The sequence below is a fragment of the Abramis brama genome, assembly GCF_963993115.1.
Source record: "Abramis brama genome assembly, chromosome: 15".
Classification (NCBI taxonomy): Eukaryota; Metazoa; Chordata; class Actinopteri; order Cypriniformes; family Leuciscidae; genus Abramis; species Abramis brama.
The window spans coordinates 27009228-27034070 of NC_139977.1; the positions used below are offsets into that span (position 1 = coordinate 27009228).

Consider the following 24843-nt stretch of genomic DNA (forward strand, 5'->3'; position numbering starts at 1 on the left):
GTGTTTCTCATCAGTGGAGAAGGGGCAGGTGAGGACACCAGAGAACATAAACAGCATAAAAAAAGAAAAAAGACTTTAAAAACAAGCTCTAGACTGTCTCAAAGGGCCGTTTCAGAGACCAATATACACCCTCTCAATGTGGCAGGGCGGACCGCAGAACGCAGACAATTTAATTGCATGCTTTTATTTGACAGTTACGAGTAAAAACTTGTTAGTGGTTTGAACCCCTCAACCAAAGATCGAGAAGTATATTACTGTATTCATAAGCTAAAACCTGTTCCCACTATAAAAATAAACACGCGGTAATCAAGATTTCGTTACTGGTTGGGAAACTCTGCCAAGCTCTTTAAGGTGTGCTAGAAATGTTAAAACAACATTAAAATCACACGCTGAGTTATTTCCAAAAGGAATGATTTTGTTTAGAACCCTAATGGGAGACGAGGGAAAACCAGTCCAGAAATATCAGAGCAAATTCAACCCAGAGGAGTCTAGTGTGGGTAGAGAGAGAGAGAGAGAGAGAGAGAGAGAGAGAGAGAGAGAGAGAGAGAGAGAGAGAGAGAGAGAGAGAGAGAGAGAGAGAGAGAGAGAGAGAGAGAGAGAGAGAGAGAGAGAGAGAGAGAGAGAGAGAGAGAGAGAGAGAGAGAGAAGGAAAGAGGTCTTACCTTCTGGAATACACTGTCCCAGTACAAACTTAAAACCTTCACAGCACTTCTTTCTGAAAGAGAGAAGAAATGACAGAGAAAATATTACATTTTATTTAAAAGTATTATTAAGGCTTACCCTTGATGCTAGGGTGATGTGTATGGTTGCCAGGATGTTGCTACACTACTGTTCAAAAGTTTGGGGTTAGTAAGATTGATTTTTAAGAATGACATTTAGGGCCAGATTTACTAAACAGGGCAAATTAGCATGAGAGCGCAATTCTGGCCCCAAGAATGTTACAAAAGATTTCTATTTCTAATTAATATTGTTCTTTTGAACTTTCTATTCACAAATGTATCACCGTTTCCACAACAACATTAAGCAGCAAAACTGTTTTCAACATCGGATCACAATTAGACGAGGCGGACAAATACCCGTTTACACCTGGTGTTTTAATATCTTTTAATCACTTTCAACCTGTCCTGAATTCTCATAAATTTTGTTTCTAAATGCTAAAATTCTGAAAATAAAATAAAAAAATAATTCAAGCTGGACCAGCCAAATGCGCATGTGCAGTCATAAGTGCGCATCTCTGAACACTGACTGTTTCTGTAGCAACCGGAGCTTCTAACAGCAGCTGACATAATGACTTCGCCAATTGACTCTTTTATTTAGAAGGCGGGACTTATTCCTCCATATTTTTGAGTAGCACTTTCTCCCATTCATAATAATACTAGTGCACCGTCTTTGTAAATCCAAAGTCTGACTGGGACGAGTCAAACACATAAGTTTAATACTCAGGTTTTATGGTTTTATTCAAACCCCCAACTTAACGGATGAGCAATAACAACAACTTCAAGCCAGAACAGAGATTCCAATCCAGTCTGAAACAAAAGTGTGCAAAAGTGTCTGTTTTTATGATTTTCCTAATCTGATTTGATGTGATATCCATGCCCACAATATGAGACAGACAAACAGAAAATCCAAAGGAAAAATGGTGCTTTTTCTGGACAGTGATGGAAAACTCAGACAATAAAATTACCCCCATCCTTTTCCCTCTCTAAGTGGTTATTATGGAGAAGTTCCATTTTCGGAATGACAAGGGAACAACTCATAAGCACTAATAGAAATGATTCAGTTCCAGACTATGCTACAATGATTCCCAAATGTTTCAAATGCTCAAAAAATGAAAAACTAAAAAAAAAAAAATACAACTGGGGGAAATGGAATTTGGATATTAGGTAATGGCAATATCCTTACCGAAAGTATTACTCACAAATTTTGTGGAACTGTTTAGTCATGTCTGCCAGAGAAAGCTCTGTTGGTCTACTCTGGAAGCAAACTGATCAACAATGTTTAATTAGTGCATATTAAAAAGGATATCAGCATGTTAAACATTTAAATGCACTAGTTTACAATTTAATAAGAACATAAACAGCTAATATATTTCCACACAATCACTTTTACAGCCACATACAGAGTACGAGGTCTGAGCTGGGCTACAAGCTAGTATGGTTTGAATCATGGGAGCTGTTCAAGTGGTCTGATTCACACAGAAAAAACTTTATTGGTTTGTTTGCCCCAATATTAAGGGGCACCATCTACATCTTGATGTCCTGAAAAAATAATAAATACACATAATGTATACTTCAGCTACATGAAACCATATGATATTCCTTTACGGAAATGACATTACAAAATGTAATTATATAGCCTAATATTTTAAAGTGAAGTGAAGTGAAGTGAAGTGGAGAAATAACAGATCATTATTAAATAATCATGACCCACAACTTGGCATTGAACTTAATAGACTTGAAACACTGACTACATTAGCTTGTTTTCAGACAAAACTTGCAGTCTTTTCCACATCACACCATTTTTTCTGCAGCATGTTACCCAGAACTAATGTGTGTCTTTGGAGTCCCCTCCAAGATAAAGAATTTTCCCACGCTAACAAGAAACTTTAGCATTCAGGCTGCAGATACGTTGACTGGAGTTTGTTCCTTTCTAGACTCTAAATGAAGGTTTCAAAAGTGATTTTAAAGTGAATCATGATGTCAAAGGAGAACCTTTTGAAATCATGATGTGATACAATAACCTTTAAAGGGGTGGTTGATTATGATTTCACTTTTTTAACTTTAGTTAGTGTGTAATGTTGCTGTTTGAGCATAAACAACATATGTAAAGTTACGAAGCTCAAAGTTCAAAGCAAAGGGAGATATTTGCTTTTAAAGAAATCGTTTTTTAAGGACTACAACAAACGGCTGATAGGGACTACAAAACATTCCTCCAGGGTGAGTGACATCACTAACCCTAAAATTTACATAAACCCTTCCCCTGGGAATGCAATTTATAGATTATCATGACAGAATATGCTAATGACTAGAAGATACTACACATAAACTACATAAATTCATCAACTAACCATTCAGAAATGTCCTGTTGCTTCTACATGTTGTCACATCTTCTTGAGTCTCTCCATTATTGTCCGACTCCAGTTTGAACATAAACATTGAAATTTTCAGTGCCTGTCTGTGTGAATGCAAGCTGTTGTAGCTCCGCCCTCTGTGCTGAGAGCAGCAGCTCATTTGCATTTAAAGGGACAGACACAAAAACAATGTGTTTTTGCTCACCCTCAAAAAGTGACAATTTTAACATGCTATATAAAAATATCTGTGGGGTATTTTGAGCTAAAACTTCACATACACACTCTGGGGACATCAGAGACTTATTTTACATCTTGTGACAAGGGCATTTTAAACCCCTTTAAAAGAACTTTGGTGACATAATATAATCTTTTAATGTTCTTATGTCATAGAAGACCTTAAGGTATCATGATGCAATATGAGAACCTTTAACCTTTTAAGTAAGGGTTAATGCCCGACGAGGTGTCCATTATCAGGTATTAATGGATGCCTCCGCCGACGGTTGCCACCCGCTTATACCATGGTCACTTACGAAAGAAAGAAATATTTCGCCGTCGTCCATTAATACCCGATAATGGACACCTCGTCGGGCATTAACCCGCTTATACCATGGTCACTTACGAAAGAAAGAAATATTTAATCAATTAATAATACTTTAATGTGTTTTAGAGTAAAAATCGTGAGGGTTTTTATTTATTAAGTCGAGCGCACTATTTAATATCTCCCGTATACAGGCGTTGCCAAGCAATGTGGCCACAGCGACCCGACCGCAGCAGTGATGGGAAGTGAGATGATGGCTCTACCTTACGTTACGTGATACAAAGTATCATTTCAGAAGGCCAGTGCACCACTTACCGCTTGTGTGTGTCCAAAGGATGATGCGAAACTTTGTTTCAAAGAGTCAAAACTCACAGATAGTTTCCTAAATCGTTTTTATTAGGCCTACAGCAAATATTGTCAACCATTCACTCACGTGTTGAAAGGAAAGCAAGCAAGACAGAAAGACAGGCAATGGCAGTAGGCCTATGCCAGACGTAACTTACACACTATTTAAAATTAAATGCTACATTTCCATTAATTGTAAAATTTGATAGCGATATTGGCATGTCCATCGTCGTGGCATTTGATGGACGGAGATTTAAAGTTTGTGGCTCGCTATCACCACTGCTTGGGACATTGGGAGATGACAAAATGTTGCTCCATTCTCGTCTGTCATGTACTGACGGAGCCCAGTAAGCCTGCAGGCTGCTCTCACAACGATGCCCCGTCACCGACATGATCTGGCGAGTTTCCAGCCCGGCGTCAGAAAGACGAGGCTGTGGTTGGTGTAAACCCGCGACAGACTTACCTGAAAGAAACAAGAATAAACAGGCTATATTAGTGAGGACAGAAGAGGGGTTATACGGCTACATTATTATTAGAATGTAGCTAGTGTACAGACCTCCTCGCTGATTTTTTTCAGCATGTTCCCCAGGTAGTGGACACCCATTGGCTCCCTGGAGTACCACACATCAGATGCCACAGTGATGGAGCGCTTCGGGTGGAGATAAAATGATTTTGCATCTGGTGGACACTTGGAGATGTAACTTTTAAAACTTTTTACTGGACACAGAGGATCCCCGGGCCTGGCAAACATGAAGCCTCGTAGGTTTTCCTTGTGTGGGTCGTTCGGATCTTTATGGTTTTTTGTCTGAGGATTATGAGCTAAACTGATGTATTCAACGCCATGCTCGTCTCTTTGGATTACGAAAGATGTCATGGTCAGCTCTCGGCTCCCCTCCCTGCCATGCCGAGCAAAACACAGCTGGATGTCAAACCACACCTTTCTGACGAGGCCGAGGGGCGTATCGGGAGACAGCGCAGATGAACATCTGATTGTCTGAAGATCCGACTCAGTGATGTGAGGATGGTGGAAGCTGGTGTCCTTCCCACTCTTTCTATAACGCTTCAGTATCGCCTTAAAAACCGCATTACTGGTCTTGAACACAGTGTCACTAATGATGTTGACATCACTTAAATGGCGGTTAATACCGGCTCTCAGACTCCTCAAACTGGCAACACTGTATTCTCCTCCTTCTTTGGTCGACTGGACAGACGCATAAAACAGTCGCAAAACGTCGTTGAGAGTAGCGGCAGTGTAGCTTTTAAAGTTGATGTCCATGTTTTTGTCAGCCAGGAAGTCTCTTAACGTTTTAACTGCCCATTTCGTGATTTTATTTGTGTTCATCTCGTCCTTGTCATCCTCTAATTCGTTCAATTCTTCCGGTGTCACCTCCTTGTGTCGCTTCTCCTTTTTCTTTTCATATTCTATTCTCTCTTTTTCTAATGCTGCATCCCAGTCTTCAAAGTTGTCAAACTCACCAAATATATTAAAAGAAATGATAAAATCACTCATGTTTTGTCTGTTTTGCTGTTGCGATGAGTCAACTGAAATAACGTTAAGTCTCCGTTGCCATGGTTACCATTTAGCGTTTGAGCCAGCGCAATCATTTAGAACTGTCATCAGGCAAATTGACGGGACGCCTTTCCTAGGTGTACATTATCACTTTTTAACGGACACCCTGCAGCCAATCAGAATCGAGTATTCACCCAGACCATGGTATAATTGATGTTAATCTAGCCTATGTGCTAATTAAAAGAACTTAAAAAAACAATTACATGGACCCTGCATAAATATTTTTTTGTAGTATATGTTTAAGGCGGCTCACACTAAAACGCAAGAGCTGTAAAATCAACTGTGCAGTGCGACACAAGTGCCGTAACTCACATTTATGGTGAGAAACAGCAGAAATGGAAAGAGTCCATGGGGAGGAAGCACTGAGAAGTGGAAGAGGAGGGCAGAGCAGGCACAAATCTCCTGCTTTGGGAGGTGATGATGGTTATGACAGCTGAACGAGGTGGAGGTGATTTTCACACTTCGACGCATGTTTGCAGTCATGTACACACAGACACTCACTCACACATGCACATGGCTATAGAAACATAAACAGCAAGGCATGCAAATGAGATAAGTTTAATATATATACTGTTTATTCTAGACACCAGCTTAAATGAAATGCAAATGGAGATTAAGAAAAAAAGGTAAAAATTCTCTAGTAATATCATCTTACATGTATCTCCTATCAGAAGATATCTCAACAATGTGCTCAGATTTATAAGTATACTAAAGTATGTAATTGAAATTCCAAGAACTTCCACAAACACATACAGTACAGTATAGTAAGGATGTAGGTTTATGTTCACAGAGATCCAAAAGAGAAAATCGTTTTTCTGGTATGCCGATACCAAAACCACCCTGATCCTCCACAAATACACAAACTCTAATATGTCCCCATCTTAACAAACACGCAACACTCAGAGAGGAGAACGCACAGAGAGAACAGCCAGAACTGACCCTGGACCTGTGTCTGCTAGGGTAAGCTTTCCAAAAATATTTTTAAAGCTTTGTTTATTGACTCTCTGAGCAGTTTACTCTCAGGTTTCATCCATCTGGTGTTCACAAATATTCATATTCAAAACTTTTTTTTTTTTTATCTCTTTATAAAAACTCATATAAAACACAAACTTTGAAACCTATCATGAGTACATTTTTTGTTGTTGTAATTATGTATTTAGGTTATCATAATCAGTATCATGATATCTTTATTTACCCTTTATTTTAGTTATACAATGTATTGGATGTTATAAGATATGAGGCATGCAAATATATGATTTTTAGAAACAAAATCTGGACTGCATGAAAGTATTTATTAGTGCATGCGTCATTAATATGAATAATTATGCAGGCTTAATGGACAGGAGAACATGAAATCCAGCTGGACCAAATCCCATAATGATCTAAACAGAGCCAGAAATGTTCAAACACAAAACCAAGCTATACTGTATACATCACACAATCCAAAACCATGTAAATATACGAAACTTCACAAGGACTATAATATTTTGCCTTGAGCGACCCCAGATGTTCTGTTCTGACGTCTTATATAGACTATGGCTACCTACTTACTTATTCATAATCTGTGTGCACAGTGCTGGTTTAATCTCAGAAGCCTGAAAACACAAAACCAATCGTGAGTCTATGCAGTCTAAGTGTTCAGGTCTGTTTCTGAATAACATCCGCTGTACAGATGAACAGCAAATTACAAAATCAGTGGGGAAAAAAAACTTTTTTTCTAAACATCAGGTCAATAGCACTAGCATTTAAAAACATGACACATATTAATATAAATCCTTTGACTCACTCCCCATATTAGTGGCGTATCTGCCAGAGCGGTTAAAGCCTGACAGCCTGATGCAGGCCAGAATCTCTAGAATGACCATTTCTCATGACAGGACCTTTGAGAGACACTCCAGCCTATGGAGTCTTCATGAAGGAAATTAGACGCATGCTTCTGAGATAAGTTTCACAATATTAAGCACCTATACATTAAAGAAATACTACAAAAAACTTGGAAAAAATACTATAAAACTAGTACTCTCAAAAGATCAAAGACAATTTAATTTGTTATGACTCTTAACTCCTCTTAACTCTTTCCCTGCCAGCGTTTTTGAAAAAGGTATTTTTGTTCATTTTCACAAAAGCTTTATGGCCCCCAGAATATTTTGTTGTATGAATATCTGAATATGCAATATATCAAAAGAAAGAACAGACCCTCTGCTTTAACAAAACAACCACCCTATTTTATTCTAGCTTCATGCATTCCTTTTTATCAATACTTGAATATGTGTAAGTTTCATAAAAAAGCAACATTTTGGAAAAATGGAAACGTCCTGGGTCGACATTTCAGTCTGTAACATTATGCTGTTTTGATTTATATGTTGTTTAATGTTAATGATTGTGTTATTTTACATATGCATCAGCTTGCATATAACAGTGAAATTTCCGCCAATGGCGGTGAAAGAGTTAATAATCTTAGTACAATAAAACACAATATACTTAACTATGCATTCCTCGTTTAAAAGCTAATTAAAGAAACTTAAATTTTATTTCTGCATTGAACCTGATAAACTGTGAGTGAAACTATATTTCTATGGATTAGGATAAGCAACTACAATTGCTCCGATTTGTTTGTGGGACCTTCTGTCACACAGATGTTTTCACGCAGTAGATTATTATTCCAGAATGCCATGCAACTGCAGGCTGTTACATCATTTACTATTCTCTAGGGGCCAGATTGTAAAGATAAGATCACATTGAAGAGCAGAGGAGGATGTGGGACACTGCAGTCGATCGCTCCAATGGTGTGCACGTCTCAGGAGGGGAGGATCCAAATGTGAACCCAACCTCCTCAGGAGGTTTAAATATGGATGAAATGGATTTGTTCAGGCTGAGTCACAACCAGACTTCTAACCAAATCAATGTTATGTAAGAGAAAAAAGAGAAAAAGAATTAGCATGCAGTGACACAAGGTTCAATACAGATCTTTGTAAGTGAATGGAAGAGAAGAAGTCTTGTCACATTTATTCAATATCACCTATTGATTAACACAAATGCTACTCCATTTAGAACATTCACCTTGAGCCCTGTTCACTCACTTCAGCACCTGATCTCGACTCCTGAGAGCGTTTCAGTCCTCACAGAACAGGTGCATTTACTTGCAGATGAAAAGGAAAAGTTTAGTTATTCTGGCACGTTAAAAGGGCTTACAACAAGTCAGACAGCAAAACAAATGAGCTGGGAGGGTTGTTTAGATACATTAGTGTGGAAAAGGAAACGTTTTGTATTTTTTCAGCCTCTGCTAAATGATAGATGAAAATTATGGGGAACTCCATGAATGAGCGGTTAGATTCCAAGACCATGTCCAAATAAAAACAGGTGCATTAACACTGAGTCACATTCGCTTTTAAACAGAGATTTTACTTGACTGTCAGATGTTATTAGTGGGTACGGTAGCACCTGTGCTTTCCTAATTTAATTTGTTTATTTAATTTCCCACGTGGATGGGGATCCGGTTACCAGGAGAAAAATCAGGTCTGGATTAGCGTGACCTCAGCCCCACTCGCTGGGCTCTGAGAGATCTCTAATTACCTTATAAACAAACAGAGTAGAGACCTGGAATAAACACACACGCAGACAGTTCACATGGAGAAAATAACATTACGTTCTGGCTACACTGAGAAATGTACCATGGTACATGGAGTTTATAGCATCAGTTTAGTTCAAATCAAATTCTGCCTATGAAGTGCCTATGAAGTTCCTATGATGCCCTATAAAAACCCTTTTACGGTCCTATAATGTCATGAGAGAGCTTTTTAAAGATCCATAATATTTTAATTTTTTTTCAAAATAATTAAATAGGTTTGTAATGCATTACTTATAAAAGTAACTTTCTCCAACACTGTCTGTGTGTGTGTGTGTGTGTGTATGGACATGTCAGACTAAAATTTAGACTTAACTACACGACTTTGAGGAGTCCATGAAAGTCGCTGAAAGTCAGAGATTTTGGTCAGTTGGAGATTACAGACCTCACAGAAAATCGCATAGAGTATGATGGGCACAGACTCTTTTTTGTTTCAGACTATGATTCCATCCAGTCAGAGGACAAAAAACATGTTGGATATTTATGTAGACGATTTTAGAACAAATATTATCTCTAGCCTTGGCTACCGTATATAGACCGCCTGGGCCTTACGCTGATTTACTAAAAGACTTTGCAGATTTTTTCTCAGATCTATTGGTCAATGTCGATAAAGCATTAATTGTTGGAGATTTTAACATACACGTAGATAATTCAAATGATGCGTTAGGGGCTGCGTTTATAGATTTATTAAATTCCTTTGGGGTCAAGCAAAACGTCACCGGACCAACTCATCGTCTTAATCATACACTCGATTTAATTATATCATATGGAACCGATCCAACCGATATAGATATCATTCCACAAAGTGATGATGTCACTGACCATTACTTGGTAACTTGCATATTACGTACTGCTGTAATATGTCATGCTGCGCCGCGTTATCGACCAGTCAGATCAATCCTTCCATCCACCATAGAAAATTTCTCAAATTGCTTATCTAATCTGTCTCAGCTGCTGCCTGAACCCAAACAAACAGATGAACTAGAAGAACTAACTAGCACTATGAGCACCATTCTCTCTAGAACATTGGATGTTGTTGCACCCATTAAATTAAAAAAGGTCAGAGAGAAAATTAAAGCACCATGGTACAATAATACTACGCATGTTCTAAAGAGAGAAACCCGTAATTTAGAGCATAAATGGAAACAAACTAATTTAGAGGTCTTTAGAATCGCGTGGAAAGACAGTATGTCACGTTATAAAAAGGCCCTAAAAGCGGCCAGGGCTGAGCACCTCCGCAAACTAATAGAAAATAACCAAAACAATCCAAGGTTTTTATTTAACACCGTGGCTAGACTAACAAATAAACAGACGTCACCCGAACAAAATATCCCGTTACAGTTTAGTAGTAATGATTTCATTAACTTCTTCACTGAGAAAATAGAAAACATCAGAACCACAATTGTAAACGTTCAATCCTCAATCGCGCCTTATAATTCAGCCTCAATTATCACCCCGCAAGAACAATTACAGTGCTTTACAACTATAGAACAAAAAGAATTAAATAAACTTATCACTTCATCTAAAACAACAACATGTTTATTAGATCCTATACCAACTAAACTACTGAAGGAAGTGTTACCTGTAGTGGAAGAGCCTCTCCTCAATATTATTAACTCATCTTTATCTTTAGGTCATGTTCCAAGAACATTTAAACTGGCAGTTATAAAACCTCTCATTAAGAAACCACAATTAGATCATAATAATCTAGCAAATTATAGACCCATTTCAAATCTTCCATTTATGTCTAAAATACTAGAAAAAGTTGTGTCCGCTCAACTGGGCTCTTTCTTGCAAGAAAATGATATCTATGAAAAGTTTCAGTCAGGATTCAGGCCGCATCATAGCACTGAAATTGCGCTCGTTAAAATCACAAATGATTTACTTTTAGCTTCTGACCAAGGCTGTATCTCAATACTAGTTTTACTTGATCTAAGTGCTGCGTTCGATACTATAGATCACACAATACTCTTAGATCGACTACAAAATTATACTGGTGTTCAAGGACAAGCATTAAGCTGGTTTAGATCATACTTATCTGACCGCTACCATTTTGTCTATTTGAATGGAGAAAAATCGATCATAACTTCAGTAAACTATGGAGTGCCGCAGGGATCTGTGTTGGGCCATCTATTATTCTCAATATATATGATGCCACTTGGAAATATTATAAGGAAACATGGAATTAGTTTCCATTGTTATGCTGATGACACTCAAATATATATTTCATCACGGCCGGATAAAAACGCTAAATTATCCAAATTGACAGAGTGTGTTAAAGATATAAAAGATTGGATGACACGTAATTTTCTTTTATTAAATCCAGACAAGACAGAGGTAATACTTATCGGTTCAAAAAACCGCCCACAGAACCTCTCACAATACAACTTTGACATCGTAGGATGTCCTGTTACTTTATCCTCTACAGTAAAAGACCTGGGTGTTATACTCGATTGTAACCTGTCTTTTGAAAATCATATTTCATATGTTACAAAAACAGCCTTTTTCCACCTTAGAAACATTGCTAAGCTACGTAATATGCTATCAGTTTCTGATGCAGAAAAGTTAGTTCATGCATTCATGACCTCGAGACTAGATTACTGTAATGCTTTATTAGCTGGTTGTCCTGCATCCTCAATAAACAAGCTACAGTTAGTCCAAAATGCAGCCGCTAGAGTTCTTACTAGATCAAGAAAATATGATCATATAACACCGATTTTATCATCACTGCATTGGTTACCTATAAAGTTCCGTATTAATTACAAGGTATTGCTACTGACTTATAAAGCCCTAAACGGCTTAGCTCCAGTCTATTTAACGGATCTTTTATCGCCCTATAATCCATCACGCTCTTTAAGATCAATAAATTCTAGGCTTTTGGTCATACCTAGGATATCCAGATCAACCAAAGGAGGGAGAGCATTTTCACATTTGGCTCCGAAACTCTGGAAGAGTCTTCCTGATACTGTTCGTTGCTCGGACTCGCTCTCCCAGTTTAAAACTAGATTAAAGACGCATCTTTTAGGCCAGGCATTCATATAATATTTTTAATCTTACAGTTCAAACTACAATCCGGCCTCTAGTTCATAAATGCCAGAGGAGAACTGGCCCCGACTGAGCCTGGGTTCTCCCAAGGTTTTTTTTTTCTCCATTAGGTCACCTGATGGAGTTTTAGGACACCATTAGGTCACTTGATGGAGTTTTTTCGGTTCCTTGCCACTGTTGCCTTTGGCTTGCTCAGTTGGGGATATTTTGGGGATATTTAATTTTATTTTATCAATCAATAAATTCCACTAGAAACAAACCTTGTTGTATTATTTTATTTTAATTTAATACTGTGAAGCTGCTTTGATACAATCTGTATTGTGAAAAGCGCTATACAAATATACTTGATTTGATTTGATTTGATATTGTCTTCAGTTATCATGCGTTTCCTAGCAATGAGGTGCACATTTCTGCATGAGTTTGTTGTGTTCAGAACGAGTTGAAAGTCTGGTAGTGCGTGATCCTCAGTCGTTTAGTTTACGATGCAGAGTTTTTCCTCTGAAATCACTTTCAAAGTCGAAAAGTGATGGCTAGTGTTTGAAAGTGCTCAGATTTGAATATTGTATTCCAGCTTTAAGAGGGAGGTAATTGCAAAGGCGCTAATGAATCATGCACAATAAGACCAGGAATGTGAATCAACAAAATTAATTGGGGCCATTTAAAATCCATCCATGATGACTTCAAGCTTAGCATAGCACTTGAACTTGATACTTTTTATTTAATACTCATAGATACAGTTTCCAGACTATCCAGCCAAGCACAGCACGAAGAGTCATCAACGTTCACAGCTGGATATCACAGGCTAACAAACGCATAACAAAATCTCAATTTCCTTCATAATTAACATCCACATAATTGGCCAGGAGCCTAAGCCATTAGCAGCTGCATAAGGTTGTATTATTTCATGCAGGCATCTCTCCCCTTTTCCTCAGCAAAAACCGCTACAGCTGGAAACTGTAAATTACACAGACCTCCGTTAACGTTTGACGATATATAATGAGTGTGGCTTTGTGCAGGCTTTGTGTAAGTGTGTGGGTGTTTGAAGTTTCAGTATTACGCGTGTAAGGGCCCTATTAGAGTCTAGATATCATTGTATCTTATATTGTATGTCAGTAAACGCCCTTTGGTTGAGTTGGGCCTCTAAAAACTGATTTGATCTTAAGTGCTTTTTTAATGCCAAGTGTGAGTATACATGTTCAGGGGGGTCTAATTGTTTTGATGGTGCTCTGACGCAGAGGGCCACTTCACTTTCTCTACTTTAATGCTTAGAAGAATCTTGATAATGTGGCACAGATCAAGAGCCTGGAACACACACACACATAGACAAAAACTCACCCTACATTCCTCCACACTGGCCCCAGATGTGGTTCCTCGTTTTTCTTGTCTTCTCTCACTGTAACACCACCCACAGGTCTTTTATAAGAGTAGGGAGTCAGTGTGCCTCCGGTAACCCACTGGACTGAAGTCTTTTTTTTTTTTTCACGTTAAATCACAGAAGTGCTGGTGCTTGTTTAGGTGTAACTGCTTGGAATCGGGTCTGACAGAACCAGCCTGCCAATGCAAAGATCTGCCTGTCAACATTTCAGACATGCTGAGGTGATGAGAAATAGAAATGAATTCACATTGATGGTGTAATGGGCATTTAGCTTGTCTGGAAACCCCACATTGGCACGGGCCCCATATAATCCAGTTATAGTCAGATACTTTTTCTTTTATTATGCTGATTAAAGTCATTCATATGTAAAGTAATTCATATGGTATGGTGTTTAACAGTTGAAGTCCACATTTCACTTGAATTTAAACTGTGCTGGTCAATTACTTCAACCTGATAAACAGTGTACAATTATGACACTTTAAATGTATATAGTATTATTAATAATATAATATAATATAATAAATATAATATAATATAATATAATATAATTTAATTTTGGAGGTGTACCTTTCCTAGCCCTCTTGTTTTCACCGTCACAGGTATTTGTACAGTCATTAGACATCCCAACAAGGAGTTTTACATAACTGAGATGTAAATGTATACCAGGTCACAAATTTGCGAGGGTTCACAGTTTTAAATGTATATCGACCACATCTAGAATGCACATCAATGCTTTTAAAAAATTCCACAGCAAGACTGGCAAGCTGGAGTTGTTTCGTGGAACCTGAGATATTGGAGAAATACAATCTCTGTGTTGAGTTGTTGCTTTGGCAATCCTCCTTTCTTTTTTGCTCTGCCTCTCACTCTCCTCTATTGTTTTCATGCCACTCCTGTTCACAATAAACAGCTCGAGAGAGGAATCTGGATCTGGAGCAGGCCAACTTTAGAACTTACGGACAATTTAATGTAATTCTGTCAAAGTATGCATTGACTGGATCTGTCTGCCGTTTAAAAAAAACACCTTGTTGGTTTTCCCTGTCCAATGTTTACGATATGATATGTGATCAGAAACTGCTTCGTTGTCTCTCACCGTAGACAAGCCAAGAACTGGAAGCAAACACATGGGATCAGCATGAGGAATTATTTGGAAGTTGTTCAACATACAGTCTAGAGCAAAGTATGAAATAGCGATCAAGCGCTAATATTCCAACAATCATTCAAAGCTTTATTTATAACATTATACCACACATTAAAGCCATTTTCTCGAAGGCTTGTATTAAACCCCTGAGCATATGATGTTGCAATATTTAGGAATCCCCAAAATCTTCAATAACAGCAGTCTGACATCCATCACAGTCCTCCGTGGTTCTCAGTGTCCTTCAAATATCAACACATGGGGTCCGCATACAATCTCAAGCCCCATGAGTTAAAAATAAAACCGATGTTTGGGCGATCAGCTAACTTTATGTAACTCACTTTATGTAAGCTATGGCAACACCGCAGCAAGCTATCTGTCAAAACACATACTTATGAATAAACCGTTCACCGGCACAGAGGTGAACCAAATGTCTGTCATGGTGCGCTGGTTACTCGAGCGAGCAGTGAGAACGAAAGGCCTCGCCAGAAAGTTCAAGAGAGGAGAACGGCTGTCGGAAAATACTAGTGTTATGTCTCCAAAACACATTGCCTGGTGGGAATACTGTTACAGGAAGGCATAAATTACAAAGAACAGTTACCTCTGAGAAGTGCTTGGATATCTTTTTGTTTTTTAATATTTCTTCTTCCAAACGTCATATTTGGAGGAACTACCTACCACTGCTAAAAATATCTCTGTCAAACCACAGGATGCTTTGCAGACCTGAGAAAAGTGCCTTTTATCACGAATTGCAGATAATCTTTAGAAGGAACTGCACTTTTTCATGAAAGGTATAATTCATCATGTCTTTTTTTTCACTGGAGTAAAATGTTTTTCCTGTTACATTTACTTCTTTACTCCCCCTTCATAGTCCCATTTCAGCCGCTACAGTTGCCTTGAGACTCTAACATAAACCTAATAGACTGAATTGACTTAGGCATTTATGATATAATTGTACTAGGTACAGAGGACAAGGCAATTTGTCTTGAAAAATGATATTACTCCATATACGTGCTGTGCACAGGTCAGCGTCTGTGACGCTCTGATTGGGCAGTTTTTCTGTAAGAGAATAATGCTGGATCAAATCTTTAAGCTTCTGAACTGTCTAGTCATCTTAAATGCTAACCAGCCAAAGTTAAGTTGGTCTCCATGGTGCTCTTTACAGTGGTCACGCATAAGCCACGAAAATAAAAGCACTTGTACTTTTCTGTGTAAAAGAATAAAAAATTAAATATACTTGAGGGGCTTCTTGGTTATGTGGCCTCAAAATCATCTTTAAAGGGGTCATGAACTGAGAAATCAAAGTTTCCTTGAGCTTTTGACATATAAGAGGTCATCATGCTTTAAGAATATCCTGTAGGTTTCAGAACTGAAAACTTCCTTGTTAGTCCAAAAACAGCTTTTATTGTACCAAGCCCAAAGAACGACTCATTGTCGAATGTGCCTATCTATAGATGAAAGAAAATCAAAGCCTACTTCATCACTGCAACTTTGTCCCCGCCCACTGGAGTGTTAGTGAGATGACGAGGATTTAACATTTAATATTCAACAATATTATTGATCTGCCTTACTTAAGGTGGACGATGACGCAAGTTTCTTCTAGAAACAAACTTTGTTGTATTATTTTCATGTTATTACTGTGAAGCTGCTTTGATACAATCTGTATTGTAAAAAGCGCTATATAAATAAAGGTGACTTGACTTGACTTGACGAGGAGAGAAGAGCGATACAGAATCACTGGACTAAAAATAACATTACCTTCCCAAGGATCCTAATGCTAGGAATGTGGTTATTTATTTTCAACAATGTAAATGTCTCAGTTGAGCATTATTTATTTGTATTCGGTACATTTCACTGTGGATTCTTTGGTAAATCAGTCACAATTTCGGCACAGGATTTGCAAAAAGACTTTTGCGATATGGACTCGACAGTATTGCCACAACATGCAAGTAACTGTTAATTCTAATGCCTATCTGTGACCAGTGATATGTTCATGGACAGTCAGATGTTTTTTGTCAATGTGTCAGTAAATCAAACCACAGACTAAACAGTCAACTTCACACTGTTTCTCTTAGTAGGATGAAAATGATGTTATTTAAATTGTGATGAAAAAGCGTTCAAAGAATGCTGGAGCACTCAATAAAACAGCTTGAGTTTATCAGTGACTTCTGGACTCTCGCCTAAAAACTCCTGTTATAACAAAGTCCATTTTATCTATAGTCTATGGTTATCATCAACAAATCTCTTATTTAAATTGTGTTTGCACCTTAAGTTATGATGAAAGCATTTGTTAGTGTGCAGAAATTGAGTTAAAATGACGAGATCACTGCATTCATGCTCTCAACATGTCTGTGATCAGCTGCAATGCTCATCATTGCAAGCTTTCATGCAACAATCTAAATATAATGCTATAGATCTAAATATAATGCTATAAATCAACCCTTTTCAAATCTGAGGCTAAAATCAGAGTAGGAAAAATGCCTTTTATTTCTAAATTATGACAATGTTTGATTGAAATCATACTAACATTATAAGTGCACCCCAGGAAACATTATAAAACAATGCAGTTCATGACCCCTTTAATACAAGAGAGGAAGGAATTTACACTCTTTAAAGTGTCTTCTAACTAAGCATTGCATTTTGCAATTTCATTATAGAATTATCTGTTCAATCAAATGTTTACAGCTGCTTGTGTAATTTTCTGATGTGGAAACGCTTTCTCCTCCAGCTTTTCAAAACCCCTAACCTGATTATTAAACTTAATTCATGCAGCTCCTGAGAAATAAATTAAACCTCAAATTAATTGGCTTATTGAGGACAGATGTGCTATTCATTTTCTATGAGTTGTATCTGGCAGATAATAAAAAAGCACTAGACTAGAACATCATAGACAACCCCCCCAACCAACAATTCAGAACACCCTAGCAACCACATAGCAACACACTAAAAAACACCCACAGAACCTTAACAAAACAAGCATGCACAACATCATAGTATCATGGTGAAGAAAAAATTATTAAAACAATTTCTGAGGGATAATATGACACTGAGGACTGAAGTCATTTTGCAATATTTTAAATATACTGGAGAGTTGTTTTGACAATATAACACAACTTTACTGTATTTTTTTATTGAATAAATACAGACTTTGTGAACATAACATTTTTTTAAATCTTACCAACCCCAAACTTTTGAACTGTAGTGTGGGTTTATGACAGTTTCTCCAAAATTCCCTGTCAAGCCTTGTCTTATCCAAAACAAACAAAAACATATACATCAAACCTGCATGAATAGTTTGCTTAATTTAATAATGTTCACTTCACGCTTAGTTTCGCATTCCCAACTGAAGTATTGTCAGATATTCAGAAAACAATAAATCAGTTGTCATGCAGTCAAATCACAACACTTCTCAGAGTGTAAATGTGCAGAATGATCTGCTACAATGGCCAGCATCCTCCACAATATCACAATATTCACAAAATGTAATTGAAAAGAAAAAAAGAAAACTGCTTTGATAATCACTTTTGGACGTGAATTACATGAAACGACCTGTTGCAGAATATTTATGTCATTATCGTGTGAGGTCTTGTTTTTCCCATCACATTCAAAATTCCCAACCTGAGACGCACATGTGAACGTCTCGGTTTTTGTTGTTGCACATGCTCACTGACATTAGAAATGCCAAATTCTTTGTTGTCTTGACAACAGTCGTAGGGTTCTAGAAAAGACCCCCCCAAAGCCCATGTGGTTGTGGTTAGATGCAGTTCTGTGTCTCCTTTTGGCCAGTAATCACATGTGGAGCAATCTCTCTCCTCATCTCCATCTCTCTCTCTTGACACTCAGTAACCAATTTCGTTATCCGAACCATCTAAATATCACACGATATCTCTTTTGAGCCTGTAAACGATAAGGGTAATTAAAACAAACAAAGAAAAGATGTGCGTCGTCTCAAATACACAAACCCTTGAAACCAACCGAGTGAACAACCAAGAAATCAGTCCGAAATCTGCAACGTCTGGCTTCAATATACAGCAGGCGGAGGAAGTGAAGGTATCTTTAGAAGCGTGTTAAGGAGGACTGGCACTGAATCTAACCTGTGTGATGTCTCTCACCCTGACAACCCCGGAAATTACAGAGAACATGCCCGTCCATAGGTTGTTATACAGAATCCACGTTTACGGACATCCTTTCTGCACTTTGTACTCTCTTAACTCGAACCATACTACACCCCTGGCCTTGGGCCAGATCAATGATGAAGAAAGGGCTTCGACTACTGGAACCCTCAATAGACTCACGATTTGCACAGTAACGGGAGGTTTTTCCAGGAAAACGTCAAGTGCTTAGCCTGACCATTTGGGCCGCTTTATAGAAAGTGACACCTTTACTGCCAAAGGACATGAATGAATGATGGGATGAATGAATGAACACGTCCCTGTTTTGTGAAAAATAAATCCTGGAGGCACTGACCTCTGGAAAGAGGTTTACAAAAACACCAAATCAGCACAAAAAGTTGTTGCAGGGAAACAAATGATTCAGTTAAGCGGAAAATATATTATATACTTCAACAAGGCGATTTTAACAATAGCTGCAGTTAAAGCATTCTCAGACAAAGAAGTTTTTTCCTTCACATCCAATTTGTTGGAGAGTCAAAGGCTTATGGGGTATCAGATGACCAAGTTTTTCCCTGCGATTTAGCAAGAAAACCGAGCTTGTACAATTTGCATGTCCTGAACTGAAAGCAGTATGTCTAAGTGACTAAGATTTATGTATGACCTGGAAAGTCCACCTGACTGACAAAAATATTAAAATTCAGTAGCATACAAGATTATAATGGTGGTTCAAAGACAAAATGCACAAAAAAAGACCGGCCTGGCATCCGAACGCTTGAATATCCAGCTGCTAGCAATAGAAAATTATTACTACTGTAGCACAGTGCAGAACATTTCTTTTTGCTTGTTAAAAATTATCGTCTATGGCAGAATAAATTAAGAGTTAAAATTACCACAAATTGTCTATAAAGCAAGACAGCGAAAAGCTCTGCCAGTAAAATATACACTGCAAATCCCAAAACGTTAACCAGCTAAAAGGAAGAAAAAACCCAGACTGCGGTTTTGTGGAACCCTGTACAATTTCCTATGCAAACCCACATAAACAGTTTCTTGACAATCCATGCTTGACTTCATTATCCACTGCACATCAATCATGCAATTTAACACATTTAATGTCTTTCCATAAGAATTAAAATAAGCACAATTTAGCTGTGATGGGAATTTATAGCTTTGGTGGATCCTGCATGAAATATGAAAATCTTCCAGCACCAAAATGATCCAAAATCATTTATTCATAATTATTCAAATTCATTAAATTCATTTGTTTAGATTTCTTTAAAGCAATCTTGGTTTTTAGAAAGGTGTAAAATAAATAAAACTATGACTACTACTACTACTACTACTACTACTACTACTAATAATAATAATAATAATAATAATATTAATACAAAAATACTTATTTGCAAACTTTCATTCTTTTTCAAACTTTCAAACAGCATTCAGAAAAGCCAATTGCACAACAATAGTTGAAAAAGCAACAAACTATCCATTCAGCATAATAATTCATAGATTTGTTTCAGATTGAGTTTTAAAATTTAATGCTTCTGATTCAAGAATGGAAACTATATTTTTACACCCTGTCCAGACTCTACACAGAGGGGTCAGGTAGATGTTAAATGTAGTGCTACTCTTGCATTCACCTTAAATAATCATTAATAATAATCATATCTCTCTCTGTCTCTCTGTCTCTCTCTCACACACATCCACACACTCATCCACACACACAGTACAAAGCCCTATACATCATCAACCTGTGTCTCGACCATCCTGTTTTAATTCAGGCCAAAGCCAACATCTGTTTCTCCTTAGCAAGCCAAATCCTCAGTAGTCTGCATTCAAACTATTGGCACCTATTCAACGCAAACCCCCCCCAAAACCATGGATGGGGCAAATGAATAATGTCAAAATTATGTTTAAAAAGGATAAGTGTGTGGCAAAGACAGAGTGACAGTGCTATTGTTCATGCAGTTGGAAAGAGCCAAGGGTTTGTCAGTACAGCAGGGGACTGAAACGGTTAGATTACTGGCTATTTTTGGTGATGACTACCTCACAAGGGGGTCTTTTAAGGTATTGTCTTAACAAGGTAATTTGGGAGGGAGCCACGTTGAAAAGTTTAACACGTGCTCAGATACACTGGACTGTGGAGATTAAAAGGATAACATAATTTCCAATTTCCAGATCCAGCTTAATTTAATTAGTTTTCAGATATTCGTATGTGACAATTACATGTGAATTTTTGTACGTTTGGATGTACAGTGAAATATGTAATATGGACATAATAACATTACATTATACATTCAACATTCAAAAGTTTGGGATCAGTGCAATTTTTTTACTTGCTTATATACTTAAATTCAGCTAGAATGCATTAAATTCATATAAAATGTGACGGTAAAGAAATGTATAATGTGCTTCATAATAAGATTTTCATTTCAAATAAATGCTTTTGAACTTTTATATTCAAAGTATCGTAAAAAAAATGTATGGTGGTTTCTGAAGCATCATGTGACAATGAAGACTGAAGTAATGAGGCTGAAAATTCAGCTTTGCATCACAGGAATAAATTACAAATATATAAAAGTAGAACTTAGAGTTAAAATTGTAATAATCTTTCACAATAGTAGTGTTTTACTGTGTTTTTGATCAAATAAATGCAGCCTTGGTAAGCAGAAGAGACTTATTTTAAAAACATTAAAAACTGTACTGTATGTAACGGTACTGTACTTTTGAACGGTACTGTATGCATTAAAAAATAATTTTAAAGAATTAATTCTTTATATTATAGATATATTTTTATAGTTACATTTTTAGATAGATACAGGGCTGCCAACTCTCACGCATTGAGCGTGAGACTCACGCAATTGACACTTTTCACACGCTCTCACGCCACACATCCATTTTCTCACGCACAGAAAAATTGCGGAGCAAAGAGGTACTTTTAATATTAAACTAATTCTCAGCTCTTAGATTCCGTCAATTTTATTACGAAATTCAGACAAAAATACGTTTGGCGCTTGTAAATGTGACGTGACAGATCGCTGAGCGCCTCAGTTCAAGTGCACGTGAACCGATCATCTGTTACTTTTTTTTTTAAAGATGCAGTACAACTTACCGAAAGTATACATAATATCGACCAATTAGTGTTTTTCAACTACGGAAAGAGGTCAATATAACAGCAGGAGAACAATTATGTCACATAACGTTACATTTACCTCAGGAAAGCCATTTAATGACCATAGCATGTTAACTGAATAGAAAAAATAGCTAGAGAGGAGATTTTGCTGAGCACTATATTACATATTTATTATATTTTTACTTAAGTCATTAAATAATTGTTATTATAACAAAAACTGCATTATATTTAATTTAATTTGTTATTTTTAACCTTTAATAATACCAGCAGCAATTGGGCCCTCTATGTTTACAACATTAGGTGAGATTATTTGTTTAAAATAAAATTTAAAATAAACATGTATCCAAATTAGTCAATATTGAATCAAAATCGGAATCAAATCACAAGAATGGAATTGAAATCTTGAAATGTTGTAACATGTTGTCACTAAACTTCATAAAATTCTATTTAGTTACAAATGTTTTGACAATTACACTTATTGTGATGCAATATCACAATACAGTTAGAAGTATAGCTTTTGCAAGCAGTGCACAAATATTTAGTAAAACAGGATGTTTCAGTCATGCTTTTACAAGTGAGCTTAACATGAACAAACAAACCTATCATAGCATTGTGCAAATTAGACTAGTTTATAGAACCACATGCCATACCATAACAGCAAATAATGAGCAAGAAACGAATCATCTATGATTAACAGAGGCTTGGAATTTTGAGGTAAATATGTAGACAGGATGAGTGGACCTCTGCCAAGCCAAAACCTTGAGGCTACTCCACACCAAAGAGAGACGCGGATCAAACTCATCATTTGTTGGCAAATACGTGAACGTTTTTAGCTACCAACATGCTTGTTCACATTCTATCTGACCTGATCGCTGAAACACATGGATTACAAAACGTTTCAGTGCCCAGCTAACAGGTCTAGACAGCTAGTATTCAGTCTGGCACAACATACTAAAATGATGCTAATGCACAATTACACAATTGTACTGGTTTTGTGCCAATTTACTTCATCTTTAATTATATACAGCTTATCATCTGCCATGTCTGCCATTAAAAAAGGTAATCTAAAACATTATTAATATAAATTAAAAGGTAATCATATTGAAAACTATATTCACAGCCCCAAACAAAGATGCAAACAGAGATATTTATCCAAGCCTAAACAAGTTAAATCCCCTTTGGTTGAAGGTCTGTTTTTCTTTAAGCTCTTCTTTGTTGGTAGTTTTTGTAGTGCTGAAACCTGACCTTAGAAGTGAAAAATCAATGGGAACTGAAGCACTTATAAAGGATCATGAAGGTCATTACTATCATTTGGATAAAACAATCCTGGCAAAGGAATGTAACAACCATGCCAGCCACATTCAATGTAATGAACAGTAAACGATGATTAAGTTATGAAAACAGACTCAAGCCAAGGCTATGAAAAATAGAGACATCACATGATTAAAAAATAATAATAATAAAAAATATATTTAAAAAAATAGGTAAATTACACACAAAAAAGAACAGAAAAAAGTAAATGGTCATTTGGTGTCAATTTTAGGAGAAATTATCCTAAATCCATCGTTTATGTACTAATTTTAACTCTGTACACACTTATAGTGCTGTTTTTGTGTCTAAATAAAATAGTTCATAATTTGAAAGCGGTGCCAGGCTTTAAGCACTGTAAACAGTATTAAGCCATCATAAGCTAAATTTAAATGTAGTAAATTATGTATTACGCCATATAACAATGAGCTCAAAGAAGTAACGTGATTAAAGGCCCATTCACACCAAGAACGATAACCATAAATATAACCATAATCATAAAAATTGCTCTAAATATAAAAGAATAGCAGAGTCCACAGCACAACTATAGCTAACGATAATGGCACTGAAATTATATAGTTGGAATCACTTTCAGGCTGATTTTTTCCAGCTGATGAATGATAAAAACATCATATCTTTCTAGCCAGTCATAATCTTTCCAACATTAAAGAGCTTGAGCCTTTAAAGCGGCAGACGTCAAAACTGCAGCACATGCTATCGTCTGCTGGTGCCTGGTGCTGTTGCCAATATAGTTATCGTTCTTGGTGTGAACGGGCCATTAAATTCAGATTCAGATTCATTCTTTTTTGTCCTCGATAGAGGAAATTTGTTAAGAGTTATTCGAGTTTTAGATATTTCTGCAAAGTACAAAACCAGGGTTATAGGGTTGACTATTGTTGGTGCTTTTACCAAAAAAAAGACCTTTAATTCATTGTTAAAAGTGAATAGAGTATGTGTCATTTTTACATATCACTGAGGCACACAAAACGCAGCAGATTCATAGAATAATGTGTCCTGAAGAGGGCACTTCACAGATGCATTTCAATCTCAGAAAATGACCTTTCTCTGTAATTCACTTCAATGGCCTTGTGTATTGCCCTGGTACATCCTGCCACAAATAAGAGAGATTCTTAAAGCTTGGCACACAAACATAGAGACCATCAGAAAGGAAGGACAATCCACAGACAACTCTGAAAGGAAAAAAGGAATTCAAAAGCTCTCCAAATAGTGTGTTGATCCCTCTGTACTAATAAATAACATGCAGCACTAAATTTTAGTGCATTATGTAACAGCAAAATGCAAGTTCATTTGGCCTGGTGAGAGCATGAGGACAGGAAAATGACTGGGAAACTACTTACATTTCTGTAGGAATTCATCTATAAATACTGTAACCTTCCAATACACAGTACCTATAAATAGGACATTTTTTCCCTTCAGTAATCCAGAAATATGAACAAGTGAAATGAACCGAATCAAATGATTTCATCTTGAACTCAATATTGCTTTATTGTAAAAAGTCACGCAATGGTATAATCCTGCAAATAAAATAAGACTGCCTACAGCTTTGGTTTATGGTTGCCTTGGAGAGTG

The 24843-nt window shown here is 36.9% G+C and overlaps 1 protein-coding gene across 1 annotated transcript in view; it reads right to left on the reverse strand.

Annotated features, from left to right (window-relative positions):
- Nucleotides 1–24843, reverse strand: part of ccbe1 (collagen and calcium binding EGF domains 1) — a 58709-nt gene that overhangs the window by 22346 nt on the left and 11520 nt on the right. Inside the window, exon 3 of the mRNA XM_084136736.1 lies at nucleotides 663–715. Within this exon, the coding sequence (XP_083992862.1) occupies nucleotides 663–715 (53 nt within the window). The remainder of the gene's footprint in view (nucleotides 1–662; nucleotides 716–24843) is intronic.